General features: G+C 43.9%; 1 protein-coding gene across 1 annotated transcript in view; it reads right to left on the minus strand.

The window, feature by feature from the left end:
• Positions 1-17,107, minus strand: part of RELL1 (RELT like 1) — a 72,081-nt gene that overhangs the window by 18,815 nt on the left and 36,159 nt on the right. Inside the window, exons 3-5 of the mRNA XM_013978589.2 lie at positions 14,273-14,344; positions 7,549-7,606; positions 4,131-4,367 (exon numbers count right to left, since the gene is read on the minus strand). Of these exons, the coding sequence (XP_013834043.2) occupies positions 4,131-4,367; positions 7,549-7,606; positions 14,273-14,344 (367 nt within the window). The remainder of the gene's footprint in view (positions 1-4,130; positions 4,368-7,548; positions 7,607-14,272; positions 14,345-17,107) is intronic.

Genomic DNA, 17,107 nt, shown 5'->3' on the forward strand with positions numbered 1-17,107 from the left:
ATATGGATGTGTATAATTGAAACTGAAACTAACATGACTATACATCAAAAAAAATTTTTTAAGGGAGTTCCTGTTGTGGCGCAGCGGAAAGGAATCTGACTGGTATCCATGAGGATGAGGGTTCGATCCCTCGATGAGTGGGTCGGGGATCCTGTGTTGCCATGAGCTTTGGTGTAGGTCGCAATCCTGCGTTGCTGTGGCTGTGATGTAGGCCCACAGCTATAGGTCTGATTCAACCCCTAGCCTGGGAACTTCCATATGCCACAAGTGTGGCCCTAAAAAGCAAAAAGAAAACAAAAAACAAAAAAAACTTTTTTTTTTTTTTAAAGAAAGAAAATCACGGAGTTCCCGTCGTGGCGCAGTGGTTAATGAATCCAACTAGGAAGCATGAGGTTGCAGGTTCGATCCCTGGCCTTGCTCAGTGGGTTAAGGATCCGGCATTGCTGTGAGCTGTGGTGCCGGTCGTAGATGCAGCTCAGATCCCGCATTGCTGTGGCTGTGGTGTAGGCCGGTGGCTACAGCTCCAATTAGACCCCTAGCCTGGGAACCTCCATATGCTGCAGGAGCGGCCCTAGAAAAGGCAAAAAGACCAAAAAAAAAAAAAAAAAGAAGAAGAAAAAAATCACTATATTGAACAGGGGGAACATTCCCACGCAGCAGGAAGCCCTGTCCTCTGCCAAACCTCCAAGCTGATGTTCACTCCACACATCACAGACTTTGTTGCACAGTTTACAGAGCACGGGAAATTGCACTAAGAAACACGGGTACTCAAATATTAAACAGCTTCAGAGCTGTTCTAACAAGGACCTAGACCTTAACATCAGGAGTTCTAACCACAGAAAGCTGGATAAAAGCCCAACTAGTTTGCAAACCAGATGTTCAATGGAGAACTGCCTTCTTCCAATTTCACCCATCTCTACACACACACACACACACACACACATACACACACACACACACACACACACAGCCCCAGCCACACGTTTATCGGCATGAGTTAGTGGCAGCGTTTCTGTATCTGTTTGGGTTTCGTCTGTTATTTTTTATGCAAATTTGGGTCAATTTTCTATCTTTCTTTTGTTTTTTTAGGGCTGCGCCTACAGCATATGCAAGTTCCCAGTCTAGGGGTTGAATCGGAGCTGTAGCTGCTGGCCTACACCACAGCCATAGCAACGCCAGATACGAGCTGTGTCTGTGACCTACACCATAGCTCACAGCAATGTCCGGTCCTTAACCCACTGAGCGAGGCCAGGGATGGAACCTTCGTCCTCATGGATACTAGTCACGTTCATTACCATTGAGCCACAATGGGAACTTGTGGGTCAATTTCATTAAGGATTAAGGAAAAAGTTAAGGAATTGAAGGAAGAGATTTTCCTTATGAATTAAGAGAGAAAAACAGAGTTCCCGTCGTGGCTCAGTGGTAACGAACCCGACTAGGATACACGAGGATGTGGGTTCCATTCCTGGCCTCACTCAGTGGGTTAAGGATCCAGCATTGCCATGAGCTGTGGTGTAGGTCCCAGATGCGGCTCAGATCTGGTGTTGCTGTGGTTGTGGTGTAGGCTGGCAGCTGTAGCTCCAATTAAGCCCCTAGCCTGGGAACTTCCATATGCCACAGGTGCAGCCCTAAAAAACAAAATAAATAAATAAATAAGAATTAAGAGAGAAATTAAAGAAATTTACTCACTTGGACTGTTCTTCTAGGCATCACCATCAACTCTCTAACGTGTTTCATAATACTTTCTACTTCTAGCCTTCACTTCCCTTAAAACCATCTAAAATACATTCTCCTGCTTTGTCCAAAATGAGATCACCCACCAGAAGGAGGGAGTGAGAGGAAAAATGGGGGAAAGTTGTCACCACAAATCTATTTGGAAGAGCGCTGAGTCCCTTTAAGTAGCCCATGCTGACAAGCAGCCTGTAATCATTCAACATTCGCAGAATTTATCAACCTCCAAGACACAGAGTTGGACTGGGGGCATTTAAGAAAGCGTGTTGAATCCACATTGAAAATTTCCGCAGATTTTTTTTTTAAAGCAAACAAAATATACTTTGTCCAAGCGAGTTAACAGGTTCTCATTTCACTCCATATTCATAAGTTCGCGTGACTCCACTCTTGAATAAACAGTGTGGTCATGAGTTGTACTGTTTTGCTGTAAGGGGTAAAGAGCCCTGTAGTCTTCTCCTAGCTGCTTGTGCAACACATGATGAAACTCAACGGAATTCAAACAGTAAGAATAATAATAATGATGGCAGCCAACACTTCTTGAATGCATAATAAGCGCCCCAAAAGGGTCTAAAATCTTTATGTGAGTCACCTGCTTTAGTCTTCACAGCAACCAGATGAATACTGCTGTCCTCTCCATTTTATACAAGGGGAAATGGGCAGAGAGAAGGAACAATTTGTAAGGAGTGGTGCCAGGACGCAAATGAGGGAGATTCAACAAGTCCCGGCTCTTCTTCCCAGAGTTTGTCAATAGAGAAGGAAGGATCATGTAGGCAATGCTGTCGACTTTTGCTCAGGGCTTCCCCGTCTGGCTCTAGCACACATGCTCTTGACCATGACTCTCTACTGCCTTTCCACGTGCATTAGCCTTGCAGTTTCTGCAGGAGGCTCAGCATCTAGCAAAAAGGCTCTACATATCATCAAATTCATTCACCACTTGAACCGCAAGATCTCCACATCACAGTGGGTTATAAGTAAAGGGAACTCGAGGACGGGGAAACAGACACAGGAGGCAAACTAAAAGAAAGCAGGGCCAGGAATCCACGTGGATCTTACGGCAGAGGCTGGAGGGCAGTGGACCCACTCCATCGCTTCCTTTCTTCCTGGCACATGGCTGGGTGACATTTCCCACCTCCCCGGCCATAGGTGTGGACGAGTGATTGACTTCCAGGCAGAGGAATGTGAGCAAGAATGAAATGTGCCACTGCAGGCCCATCTCATTAAAAATCTCCTGTGAACAGTCCTCTGAACTGCTGGCCAACCTGGCAGAGCCACAAGGTGGAAAGGACCTGGGCCTCTGGATGACATCTCGAAGAGCCACCACCAATCTTTCAATTCCACAAGCAAAACAAACATCCGTAAATAGTTGAGATCTGGGCTTTATCTATTAGAGCAAGTGTGATGGTTAATTTCTTGTGTCAACGTGACTGGGCCAGGAGCTGCCCAGAGGGTTGGTAAAACATTATTTCTAGGTTTGTCAGTGAGGGTGTCTGCAGGAGATTATCATCTGTATCGGTAAATTGAGTAGAGAAGATCCCTCTCACCAAGGGGAATGGGCAGATCCAGTCGCTGGAGGGCCTGAAGAGAACAAAAAGGCAGGGAAGACCGAAGCTGCTCTTTCGGCTCAAGCTGACACATCCCTCTTCTTTGCCATTGGACATGAGCATCCTTCTTCTAGGGCCTTCAGACTGGGACTCTGGCTCACACCATCGGCTCCCCTGGTTCTCAGGCCTTTGGACTTGGACTGAATTACAGCACCAGCTTGTCTGATACTCCAGCCTGCAGACAGATCATGGGCTTCTTGGCCTCTATCATCATGTGAATCAATTCTCATAACAAATCTCCTCTTATATTTGTGTGTGCATGTACATACATACATGTGATTCTGCCTCTCTGGTGAACCCTAACACAGCAAGTAATTAATACACCGAACATCTGATCTTTTTTTTTAAATTTTTTTTGTCTTTTTAGGGCCACACCCTTGGCATATGGAGGTTCCCAGGCTAGGGGTTGAATGGGAGCTATAGTCACCGGCCTACACCACAGCCACAGCAATGCAGATCTGAGCCTTGTCTGCAACCTGCACCACAGCTCATGGCAACACTGGATCCTTAACCCACTTAGCAAGGCCAGAGATCGAACCCACATCCTCATGGATACTAGTCAGGTTCATTAACCCCTGGCTGAGCCATGACAGGAACTTCGTCACATCTGATCTTGCAATAACTGCCTCTTAGAATTCTTCTGCTGTTGGAAAAATGCCAGACTCAGACCAGAAAATACAGAGGACGCTCAGAGACAGGACCTGAGCCAGGCTCAGGAGAACCCACGCTACACAATGGGTGAGAAATCCACACAGCACGGCAACTAGATCACAGAACCCAAAGCGCCCCGGGCCTCACCTGCCCACAGAGAGGACGGTGACCTCCCCTTGGCGCCTCGGGCGGCCCTCTTTGGACTTGTTGGCAGGTCTGATGAAGTGCCACCGCTTATGCCTACATCGATGACACACGTCCCGCTCGACAGCACCGCCCACTGTGTGCAGATGGTGGCCGCAGATGTGCTTTCCTGGGGTGCCTCCCGGTGACAAGGGCCCGGGGCTCACGGGCGGGCTCCCAGGAGTGCTGGGGGTCACAGGGCTACAGGGGGAAGAAAAAGGAAAAGGTGGATCTGGTTACTTAAAAGAAATACCAGCGAAGGCAAATCTCTCCCACGGAATGTAAGAAGCAGGTTCAAAGCAAAAGGAAAAAATGTCTCTTCCAATTACACAAATGGGCGTTGTGAACTGATCTCAGACAGCAGGCATTCAGCTTTTACGACTGTACAATGACAGCTCGTTTTAAACAGTAATAATGTGATTTATCACTTCTAGGATGGAATTAAAGGGCCAGAAATAAACCCCTGCTTCTAATGATGGTGTACTGTTTGTCTTAAAGTATTAGGTTTCTTTCCAAATGGCCAACCTCCCTTCTCATCCAATCTAATTTCAGGCAAACTAATTTCTCACACATACCCAAGCGCCTGCCCAGATCTCTAAGCAAATAGACACCTTGGACATACATGCCTTGGAGGAGAGAAAAACTTAAATTCCAGTCAAATTATCGAGTGGCTTTTGATCCAATCTGACGATTGTATCAAAGGAAGAAAGCTTTTAGGTCAAAATACTCAAAAGAGAGATGTTCAAAAGAGGTTGATAATAGGAATAATAAAAATAGCTAACAGCACTCTAAGCATTTGATATATGTTAATTCGGTTCATTTTTACAAAACTTTCTGAGGTAGATATTATTAATTTCCTTATTTATTTATTTGTTTATATTTTTCTGTCTCTTTAGGGCTGTACCTGCAGCATGCAGAGGTTCCCAGGCTAGGGGTTGAATCGGAGCTGTAGCCACTGGCCTTCACAGCTACAGCAAGGTGGGATCTGAGCCATGTCTGCGACCTACACCACAGCTCATAGCAATGCCAGATCCTTTAACCCACTGAGCAAGGCCAGGGATTGAACCTGTATCCTCATGGATGCCACCAAGCCATGACAGGAACTCCAATTTCCTCTTTTTAAAAAAGAAGACACTGAGCCTCAGAGCAGTTAAGTAACTTGCCCAAGGTCACACAGCCAATAAGTCATGGTTGAGATCCAAATCTGGAAAGATGACATCTAGAAACCATGATCTTAATCATCACGCTGCAGTGCTTCAGAAACAGGGGAGACCCCTTTGATAACCTGGAAGAAACCCAGCCAGACCATCCAAAATGTAAAAAGCAGAAGTATATATAGGTCAGATGCTAACTGCTTTCATCAAGCTGTGTCAAGGCTCTGGTCTACCAGGAAAGGAGGAATCAAGACAGCACAGGGCTGGCCTGACCAGGAATCAGCCCTCTGACCATGGAGGAGCGGGTGGGTGGGGCAGCTGGTCACAGCACAGCCTGACTCTTGAGACTGGGCCAAAAGCCCCAAAGGCGCATGGAAGTCTCATGACAGCATAAACCAGCCTTTATACTGCTGATAACCGGCCACCTCAAAAGCAGCACGCCTTATGGAAACGATAGTCTCAAACATTACAGCCCAGAGTTTCCTGGTGTTCTTTAGGAATGCTCTTTAGATTGTTTAAAACGCAAAATTGCAGGGAGTTCCTGTTGTGGCTCAGCAGATTAAGAACCCAACATAGTGTCTAAAATGATGCAGGTTCAATCACTGGCTTCACTCAGTGGATTAAGGATCAGGTGTTGCTGCAAGCTGTGGTGTTGCGAATGTGGCTCGGATCTAGCGTTGCTGTGGCTGTGGCAGAGGCCAGCAGCTGCAGCTCCAATTAGACCCCTAGCCTGGGAACCTCCATAGGCTCAGGTTGGCCCTAAAAAGAAAAAAAGAAAGAAACCCCCCAAAAAACCCACAAAAAACAAACAAACAAAACACAGTTGCAGCTTTCTGGGGTAAAACAAGGTCCACACCACATATCAGGAGTCTAAATTTGAAAATTTAACAACATTCAGAGTTCCCTGGTGCCTCAGCAGGTTGAGGATATGGCATTGTCACCGCTGTGGCTAGGGTTTGATCCCTGGCCTGGGAACTTCCTTTTGCTGAGGGTGTAGCCAAAAAAGAAAAAAGTTTAACCACCTCCATTCAACGAACGTTTATCTGGGACCTGCTGTGCACAAAACCCAGTGGCAGGGACCACAGGATGCCCTAAGATGCCTGAGGCAAAGATACACCGAGGTGACACGGTCCTACCCCAAGGTGTCTATGGGCAGGACTGGAAAATAGGAGAAGTCACAGCTCCTGTGTCTCTATGAACTACACAAGCAGAGCTCCCTACACTGGTCTTCCAGCCCTGAGTCACCTTGCTAAAATCCAACATGGCCAGTTTCACAAACATGTATGAAATACCTAAGATGTGCTGGCTGTACCACCCACAGAGTAAGCAGACAAAGGTCCAAACTCCTTGCCGTGTCACTCAGTCCCAACTGGCCTTGCTGGACCTTCTAGCGTCTGTCCATAGCACGTCCTCCGGCCACCACAGACTGAACGTTCCTGGGTCACCCCCCACTTTCACGCTCCAGGGTCTTTTGCTCTGGCCTTTCTCTGCAGCCCCCACCTCCTGTCTCCACTTCCACTAGACGGAGTCCTCCATGGTCAGGCCCTGTGAAGGCGCACCTCCAGCATCATGCCCAGCACACAGCAGGTACTCAATAAATGCCCCTTGAAGCATGAACAATTATACAGAAAACAGTTACCTGTAATTATGAGGATGCTCAATAACCATAACCTAAAGCTGGGAATCCCACACCAGAACTCAGCCAGTGCCCCCACCCTAGGCTGGTTTTATGTTTCATCATCATTGTCCATGGAGGTCTTTTGATGCCCCCGCTATTTGGAATTCCTTAGAATAACCCAGTGAAGTTGGTCTGGTGGTAATCTCCAGTTTATAGATGATGGAACTTGAACTCAGAAGGGTCAGTTAACTTGCCCAAGAAGAGGTGACCCATAAGCAGTGGAAGTAAGACTCAACCCAGGGCCCCAACTCCAAAGCTGCTTCTTCCTCCCATCACTGCTCTGGAATAGCAGTTCTCAACCAGGGGCCACTTCGCCCCCAGGGAACACAATGTGTGGAGCCGTTTTGGGTTGTCACACAGCAGAAGCCGGGGACAGTGGTATCTTGTAAGTGGAAACCAGGAATGTTGTTCCATGTCCTGCCCTGCACAGGACAGCTCCCCACAGCAAAGAATCATCTGGCCCTAATGTCGAGAGTGCCAAAGGACAGAAAGCTGCTCTAACAGGTAAGTGAAAAGAGAAGCCCCATAAAATCAGGGGAGGAGCGCTCACCTTTCAGGATCATACAGGCTGTTATCTGCCACCATTGCCTTCAAAACATCGGCATTTGCTAAGGGGGGGGAAAGAAGGAAAGAATTAAAGTGGAATGAATCAGATGAGTGATCACAGAATTGGCACATCAGAAAAGCTGTTGGAAAAACACCTGAGTTCCTTCCGTTCACAGACGAGGCCCTGGCGCCCTGGAGAAAGGAGGGTCTTTCCCAAGGAAAGCCTAGATGTGGCACCATCGGCTATAACTCTCACCAGAAGGAACTGACTGACAGAATCTATGCAGAGGAAAGCAGTTCTACTGCAGAGCTTTGTCTCCTACACATCATTAGCAAAGGAACACAGAAGCTGTTTCTCCTCCTCCCCGCCCCCATCAATCTCCCGCCCAGAAACTGCATTCAACTCACTTTGCTAAATATGCGGTGAAATGTATGTCTCAAGAGACCTGTATTCTAATAACTTAAATGTGTTCAAATAATTAGCCCTAAATCCTGGATACCCAGGTAAGTACGGAGTCCATCTCACATAGGATCAGGGATGAGAAGGGGTTAATTTTCCAGGCGTGGGGGACACATGGCTTATTTCTGCTGATGGACCACACAAGACCTTAAGTCTAGCCAGATACCTTTAAATTTCAAGTGTTGGTCACACACGTCAGTTATCTAATATGGACTGAGTTACATTAGACTTCTAATGTTAATTTTTTTCAAAAAAAAAAAAAAAATCCAAATTGGTAGGTGGGGGCTGGGTTGAAAGCAAACAGAACCTAGGTTTCCTGGGTGCCTACCCCACCCCCAAGCACAGACACACCCGTTCTTTTGGTCTTTTGTAAAGTGTCAAATCTTAAGGATAAAAGACTGAAGTGAATGAATGGTCAAGCTCCTCAGCTATTTCCCGGCAAGGCCAGATGCTATCACCATCTCCTGACCCCTTTTCATTGATCTTTTTTTTTTTTTTCTTTTTTAAAGCCTCACCCTGCAAGTTCCCAGGCTAGGGGTGGAACTGGAGCTGCAGCTGAGGCCTACACACAGCCATGGCAACACTGGATCCAAGCCGCATCTGCAACCTAAGCCACAACTTGCAACAATGCCAGATCCTCAACCCACTGAGTGAGGCCAGGGGTTGAACCTGCATCCTCACAAACACTATGTCTAGTTCCTAACCCACTGAGACACAACAGGAATTCCAAACTTTTTTTTTCTTTTTTGGCCACCCCATGGCATATAGAATTCCCAATGAGAGCTGCAGTTACAAACTATGCCACAGGTGCAGCCACACCGGGTCCTTTAATCCACTGTGCTGAGCTGGGGAGTCGAACATGCGTCCCAGAGCTCCAGTCTTGCACCACAGCAGGAACACTGCCTTTCCATTGATTTTTAAAGCACTGTTCTGAGGGAAACCACAACACATTCTCTGGAGATGAAATAATAAAAAAATCACTATTCACCATGTGAGCTAACACCAACATTTAACATTTAACATCTCAAATGACATCCCAAGAGAAGGAAAATTAACTCGTTTCAACACTGATGCTTTTTAACGTTAACTGAATGATTTATCCAATGTTTCTCAACATTTTTCATTATTCCCGCATCTGGAAGCCTTTTTTTGACACTTTTCCCTAGTCAGCCTCCCATGAAACTGTAATATTGCAGATATACATCTGTTTATGCACTATATGCATGTCTGTGTTTTACATATAAGATAGTAGGGGGTGGAGTTCCTGTTGCGGCTTAGCGGGTTAAGAACTTGACTAGTCTCCTTGAGGTTGCAGGTTTGATCCCTGGCCTCCCTCATGGGGTTAAGGATCTGGCACTGCCGCAAGCTGTGGTGTAGGTCGCAGATGCGGCTTGGATCTGGTGTTGCTGTGGTTGTGGTGTAGGCTGGCAGCTACAGCTCTGATTTGAACCCTAGCTTGGGAACCTCCACAGGCCACAGGTACAGCTGTTAAAAATATATATATATATATATATATATATATATATATATATATATATGTATATATATATAGTAAGGGGTTTTTCTGGTCTCCACAATTCAATTTTCTCCCCTTTCCAACCCTTGCAGATGCCTGGGGTTTTTGAACAAATATTGATGGAACATACCATCCTTTTCAAAAAGAAATATTTTCTTTGCCTTTCATGACTCTCTGAAGATGCACAACTGCATTTCCAAATTAAAGTTTTGATATAAGTAAGGCTCTTCTCGGGACCAAAAAAGTACTGAATGGATCAGTAATACCTTCTCTTATATGACCGAAAGGCAAATGAACCTCCCTAAGACAAATTTAAGTATATTTCAATCAGTTTCTCTTTTAACGAATATTAAGAATTCAGAAGAATACTTTTCTTTCAGATAAAGGGTTTGGGGCATACACAATAATTTGCCAGTTGACACTTAAGACTCTGCTATCAGTTACTAAACTTCAAAACTATAAACAGAAAAGAGGGAAAATAACAATGAAGATAGCACTCGTGTACAAGAATGAGCTTTTCAAAAACAAAAATTTAAACAGTCACCTGAGAAAATTAATCACCTGCAAAATGATGACCTCCATTAGAAACATCAAAATATAAAATGCTCCCAAGAGACTTATTAAAATATATTGAAATCAACGTTCCCATCATGGCTCAGTCGTAATGAACCTGACTGGAATCCATGAGGATGTGGGTTCAATCCCTGGCCTCGCTCAGTGGGTTAAGGATCCAGTGTTGCCATGAGCTGTGGTGTAGGCTGCAGACATGGCTCAGATCTAGCATTGCTGTGGTTGTGGGATAGACTGGCAGCTACAGCTCGCATTTGACCCCTAGCCTGGGAACTTCCATGTGCCAAGGGTGGGCCCTAAAAAGCAAAAAAAAATAAAAAATAAAAAAAATAAAAATTGAAATCATTACTAAAACTTGTTTTTTTGTTTGTTTTTAACAGGCTTTTGCTGTTTCTCATGTCTTCATGAGATCACTTTATCTCTTAGAAATAATTGTAAACAACCCCTGTTTGCTGAGTGATATCTTTAAGAGCAGACTCAAGTTTCTATGCAAATATCATTCATAGCAATGGAGGATAGGTACGTGAGAGCAACACACACACACACACACACACACATACACACACATCCTTGTCTCTAGTCTACCCTCCCATCTAGACCAGGGAGTAAATTTCAACAAAATATCCCTTAGGAACATTTGTGGTTTCCTGTGATGAGAAAACACTAACATAACTCCCCCATTAGGACATAAACACATGCTTTAATTTGGCTATAAAATTACTGTAAAAGAGCAATAATACAAATAAGATTTTTTTTAAATAATACAATTTAAAAATAATACAATTAAGATTTTTAAAAATCGAAACATAGTTGATTTACAATGTTGTTAGTCTCAGGTCTATGGCAAAACATATAATATAACCTATATGTAAATATATATATAAATATAATATAATATAAATTATGTTTATATTAAATATGTAAATATATATGTATGTGTGTATAATATGTACATATATATGTAAATATATATAAATATAATATAATATAAATTATGTTTGTATTAAATATGTAAGTATGTATGTATGTATAATATGTACATATACATGTAAATATATATAAATATCATATATATTATATTTATATTAAATATAAATATATGTAGAATTATATAGAATTATATATATCCCATATAGGTTATTACAGAATATTAAGTATAATTCTCTGTACTATTCAGTAGGTCCTTGCTGGTTCACTCAATTAACGTGTGTTGAATACATATCTCTTCCTTGTAATTACTCGTATGTTTTCCCCTACACTTGTCAACATTCTGTCCAGCTATACTTCCCTTCATGGGCATCCAAAGAATGAGAGGAGTAGCTATAGGGCAGGAGAAATTTTCTCATAGGCAATAATTTCCAGAAAATGTGTCTCTCCTTTCCTGAATTTCTGATAATACGCACAGAGCAGTCAAAATCAAACAAAAAGAAATCCTTTTTGCCATCACACAAACTGAGCCCCAAGTAAGAATTTCCCCAGGGGATCCCTCCCCACAGCCTCATGGGAATAACCATAATGAGGGGTGCCTGGAGAGCAACCCGAATACTCTCAATTCATGCTATTTTCAGACTGTTTCAGGGCTTGGTGGAGAAGCTCAGCTATGGAGTCACAGGTACTTTTCAAATGCCCATACGATGCAAGAAAACCCCTGGGACTACCCAAACCCTTGTCACGTCAGGGTGCAGGACAGCTGACAAATTCATTCTTCAAGAGATTTTTATCTAAACTTGATTCCCAACATTTAAGACACGATAAGATTTAAACCCTAAACAAGAATGTGGCCCTGAGTACAGATGAGATACTACCCATGAGCCAAATTAAAAACGCAAAGCAGAAGGCTAGTGATATATCATGACCGTAAGTGTTATAAAATATGTAAATACAGGCAAGGAAAACCTAAATAAATACGGGGAGATGGTAATGGATGGTTTGTATGCAATTTTACTCTATTTTTTTTTTTTTTGGCTGCTGTGTGCTGCAGCTTGATATGGGATCTCAGTTCCCAGACCAGGGACTGAACTCAGGCCACAGCAGTGAAAGTGCAAAATCCTAACCACAAGATCACCAGGGAACTCCTTTTATCCCTTTTTTTTTTTTTTAACTGTTTGAAGAACAGTTACATTATGGTGTACTGACAATAAAAAAAAAAGAAAGAAAGCTAATTAGCCTCAATGGGGAGGTCTAAATTGATATTAAATTCAGAGTCTCTTAATGAGAAAGATAAAGAAGAGAAAAATGCATTTTGTGCTATAGCAGATTTAAGTCTCAGAGACAAACTAAAAAAGTTAGGTTGTCAAGTGGTAAGAGACCCAAGTGTGTCCTGGTTCCCCAGCTGTGGGTTTGGCACAGGCCAGAAGCTGGAGAGGACCATGGAGAAAAAGGGTGTCTGGTGAGATCAGAAAGTGTCCTGGTGGCCAAGGAGAACCAAGGCCACACAAAGGATGACAGCCACCAGCCCTCTTCACAGGTCACTGGAGAAATCACAGGTGGACAGGCGGTGGCCCTGATGGCAAAGAATCGGACAGAAAAGAACTGGGGAGCAGAGGAGAAGAATGAAATCAGCGCCTTGGTGACATTTTCTAACCACCTCTGGTAATCAAGGCAGCGGAAAGCAAAAGGCTACTTTCGGAAAGGAAAGGGACATCATTCAAAAGGAAAAGAACAGCCCTATAGCCCAGGCATGTGGGAGGAAGGAAATTATAGTCTGCTTGCTCCAGGGATCCAGAGGCTTCCTCTGCTGATGCCATCCTGAATGTGCCAGCGGTGTGACACTGGGCAACTTTCTTACCCTCTGGGCTTCTGTTTCCTCATCTGCAAAATAGGGTGATAACAGGGACTACCTCCCAGAGGAGTTGGATAATTGAATGAGTTCACATTTAAACGTTCTATAGAGGAGTTCCCGTCGTGGCTCAGTGGTTAACGAATCTGACTGGGAACCATGAGGTTGCGGGTTCAATCCGCGGCCTTGCTCAGTGGGTTAAGGATCTGGCGTTGCCGTGAACTATGGTGTAGGTCGCAGATGCAGCTCGGACCCTGCGTTGCTGTGGCTGTGGCGTAGGCTGGCAGCTACAGCTCCGATTCAACTCCTAGCCTGGAAACCTCCATATGCCACGGGAGCGGTCCAAGAAATGGCAAAAAGACAAAAAAAAAATAATAATAAAAATAAAAAATAAAAGTTCTATAGAGTGTCCCAGCAGTACACTTTATCCCCTGGAAAGGAGGAAGTTTATCATCTTGCTTTCCTGCTACCAGGAAAAAGGCAGCTGATAGCAAGTTGGTTAAGTGCAGACTCTCAAATCAGATGCTAGAGTGCATCAGTGTGACACTGGCAAGCAAGTTAAGTGCCGTGGGCCTCAGGTCCTCAACCATGAAACAGGAATGAAGTATCTGAGTCATAGGGCTGTTAGCTCCTGGCAAGCTCTTAGAACTCATAGATGTGGAAAAGAGACTTTCGGTCACAAAGGGGAGGGGGGAGGGAGTGGGATGAATGGGGAGTTTGGGGTTAGTAGATGCAAACTATTACATTTGGAATGGATGGGCAATGAGGTCCTGCTGGATAGTGCAGAGAACCATATGCAATCACCTGTGATGGAAGATAATATGACAAAAAGAATGTATATATATTATGACTGGGTCACTTTGCTGTACAGCAGAAATTGACACAATACTGTAAATCAACTGTAATTTGAAAAAGAAAGATTAAACTCATCCTCCCTTTAAGAAGATGGAGGTTTAGGAGTTCCTGTTGTGGCTCAGTGGTAATGAACCCAACTAGTATCCATGAGGACGTGGGGTGGATCCTTGGTCCCATTCAGTGGATTAAAGGATCCAACGTTGCTGTGGCTGTGGTGTAGGCTGGCAGCTACGGCTCTGATTAGACCCCTAGCCTGGGAACTTCCATATGCTGTGGGTGTGGCCCTTAAAAAAAAAAAAAAAAAAAGGAAGATGGGAATTTACAATACATTTCAGAAGAGGAAAAAAAAACCTCACTGACTCTTAGATAACTCACTTCTGTGGAACCGTCCCCATCAGACAGTGCTGGAAGCTGAGCTGATGGTGAGCTCAGATAAAAGGTGCGGCCAATAACTTGAGAGACAGCTACAGGGGAGTCCATACAAATCCTGGCTCTAGGAAGCAGGTTTTAAGAATATTGAATTGTTCCAGACACTGAAAGAGCCATACCTTCATTTTTCATGATGTAGTGGACAATTTGTCCAACGGTGTCACTATTTTCATTCACGCTGTCGTTCATCTCTGAAAGAGAAAGGGGAGGGGAGGATGAGTGACAACTGATCACCTGCATCAGGTCAACAAGACATGCAGTCTTAGTGCCCAAGAGCCCACTAAACAGTCTCCAGAAAGCTCAGCCAGTCACCCACAGTGCTAAGAGGTCTGCCTTCTTCCTTCAACCCCAAGTTGCCTGATGCAGAGCTCAGAGTGCCTTCTTCAGCGTCAGTAACAGAGGCATCCATCCATCTCTTCTCAAGTCCAAACACACACTCAGTTTCCAAAACGACAGTTCCATGCAGCTCTATCAGTCCTTGCTACTGTTATTTCCCTCTCATCATTTTGTTAAACCCTTAAGAGAAATGCAAAGAAGAAAGCTAATTAAAAGAAAAACTTTTCTCATATTAAGAAAGTAAGTCAGAAAGAGAAAGACAAACACCGTATGATATCATTTTTATGTGGAATCTAAAATATGGCACAAATGAACCTATCTACAAAACAGAAACAGACTCACAGACATAGAGAACAGACCTGTGGTTGCCAAGGAGGATGGGGAGGAATGGGATGGACTGGGAGTTTGGGGTTTGCAGATGCAAACCATTGCATTTAGAACAGGTAAGCAATGAGGTCCTGCTGTACAGCACAGGGAACTATATCCAATCACTTGGGATAGATTATGATGGAAGATACTATGAGAAAAAGAATATATGTATATATATAACTGGGTCATTTTGCTGTACAGCTGAAATTGGCACAACAATGTAAATCAACTATTCTTCAATTAAAAAGAAAAAGAAAAAAACTTGAGTTCCCGAAGTGGTGCAAAGGGATCTGCAGCATCTCTGCAATGTCAGGATGCAGGTGCAATCCCCAGCCGGGCAAAGTGTATGAAATGATCTGGCATAGTTCATACAACTGTGGCTCTGATCTGATCCCTGGCCCAGGAACTCCATACGCCATGGGGCAGCAAAAAAAAAAAAAAAAAAAGAAAAAGAAAAAGAAAAAGAGAGAGAGAGAAAGAAAGAAAAATGCTAACAATTGGAGTTTCCATTGTGATTCAGTTGGTTAAGGGCCTGATGCTGTTGCCCCGCGGATGCAGGTTCCATCTCTGGCCTTGCTCAGTAGGTTAAGCATCTGGTGCTGCCATAAGCTGTGGTGCAGGTTGAATATGTGGCTCATCTGATTTGACCCCCTAGCCTGGGAACTTCCATATGCCACGGTTGCAGCCCTAAAAAGAAAAAAGAAGAAACTTGTCCTTGGATTTTATTTTAATTGCACGTATACTATATGAATTTAGAATATTAATTTATTCCTTAAATTGAGTAATTATTCAGCTGTGTTTATAAGACTCTCCTTTTCTTTTAAATGCACTTCTAAATGATCTAAACACTGGTGGTGGTGAATTGCCTACAAATCCAGTTTGCTTTAGGAGACTCTGTACATGGGATCATCTCCGAAAAAAAATCAAACCTCCACTCTTGATCTGTATAATTTGTTCCCATAACACAAGAAGGAAGAGGGAAGATTGACCCAGTTCACAGAGAACTAATCAGGGTGTGCAGCGTCCGTCCGGAAAAGTGTCTTCTCCATCCAAGCTGCTTCCAGATCCTCCGATATACATGTTTGGTGGGACAGCATACAGGCTGACCGCCAAGCCAATCTACAGAGCATCCCTGGAGGAGGGGGAGGTTCTGCTTTCTGTTGACAAACACCCAGCCTTGGTTTGCTCATGAGCTTACACATGACTCATCGTGCTGTGTCTCTGCCTCAAAGGTCAGTGGGGGTGGGAAAAATCAACAGGCCAGCAAGCTGGCAAGAAATGAGGAAGCCCCCCTCCCTCTGCCCTCAGCACCGACTCAAAGGGTGGCCTAGTCCAAATGTCACCTTTCTGCACACACTGCCCTTTTCGAGGCTGAGAGGGATAAGGAGCATTCCCCAGGGCTCTCAAGGACGGATGGAAAGCACATCTGTGGAGAAAACAGGGTTTCATCTCTCAAACATAATCCAGCAACTCATGCTGGGAGGAAAAAGTGACACACTCTGAAATCACTCCAAAGGCAGCAATTCTTGACATACTTTTACTGCACTGCTCACACAACCACTGACTTGATAAACACAAACTCCAGCCTCATAGATGTAAGAGAGAATGCCCCCAGCAAACGTGACACCACAACAATGGTGAGATCTATTCGGGTTTCCCAGCGTTATTAGAATCTCATTCAATAACAATGGGAAGGGTTAATATTTACTGAGTGACCGTGTGCGCCAAACGATAAACGAATCTTCTAAATTTCACAATAATCCTAAATTTCACAATTACTGTCCTCACAAATTAAAATTTTAATTCAATTAGTGTTAATGCAATTAAAGCGTACATGGCAGATTCAGTGCCCACATAACTTGCCCAAAGTCTCAAGGCAAATAAGGGTAAATGACCTGACAGGTATTTGAAAAAAAATGAAAGCAAGGTTTCTACCTCTAGGCGTGGTTCCTGTGAAATCTGCAGTGACAATACACCACACCACACCATCTGCCTTTAGGAGATAGACTGTTTTGTAACACGTTGGCTGAGAATATGGAAAAAAGGGAACCCTTGTGCACTGTTGGTAGAAATGTAAACTGCAGTCACCATGGAAAACAGAATGGAGGTTCCTCAAAAACTTAAAAATAGAGCTGCCATATGATCTAGCATTTCATTTCTGGGTACAAACCCCAAGGAAATGAAAATGGGATCTGGAAGAGATCTATGTCCCTCCGTGTTTACTGCAGAATTATTCACAAGAGCCAAGA

The sequence above is a fragment of the Sus scrofa genome, chromosome 8, assembly GCF_000003025.6.
Source record: "Sus scrofa isolate TJ Tabasco breed Duroc chromosome 8, Sscrofa11.1, whole genome shotgun sequence".
Lineage (NCBI taxonomy): Eukaryota > Metazoa > Chordata > Mammalia > Artiodactyla > Suidae > Sus > Sus scrofa.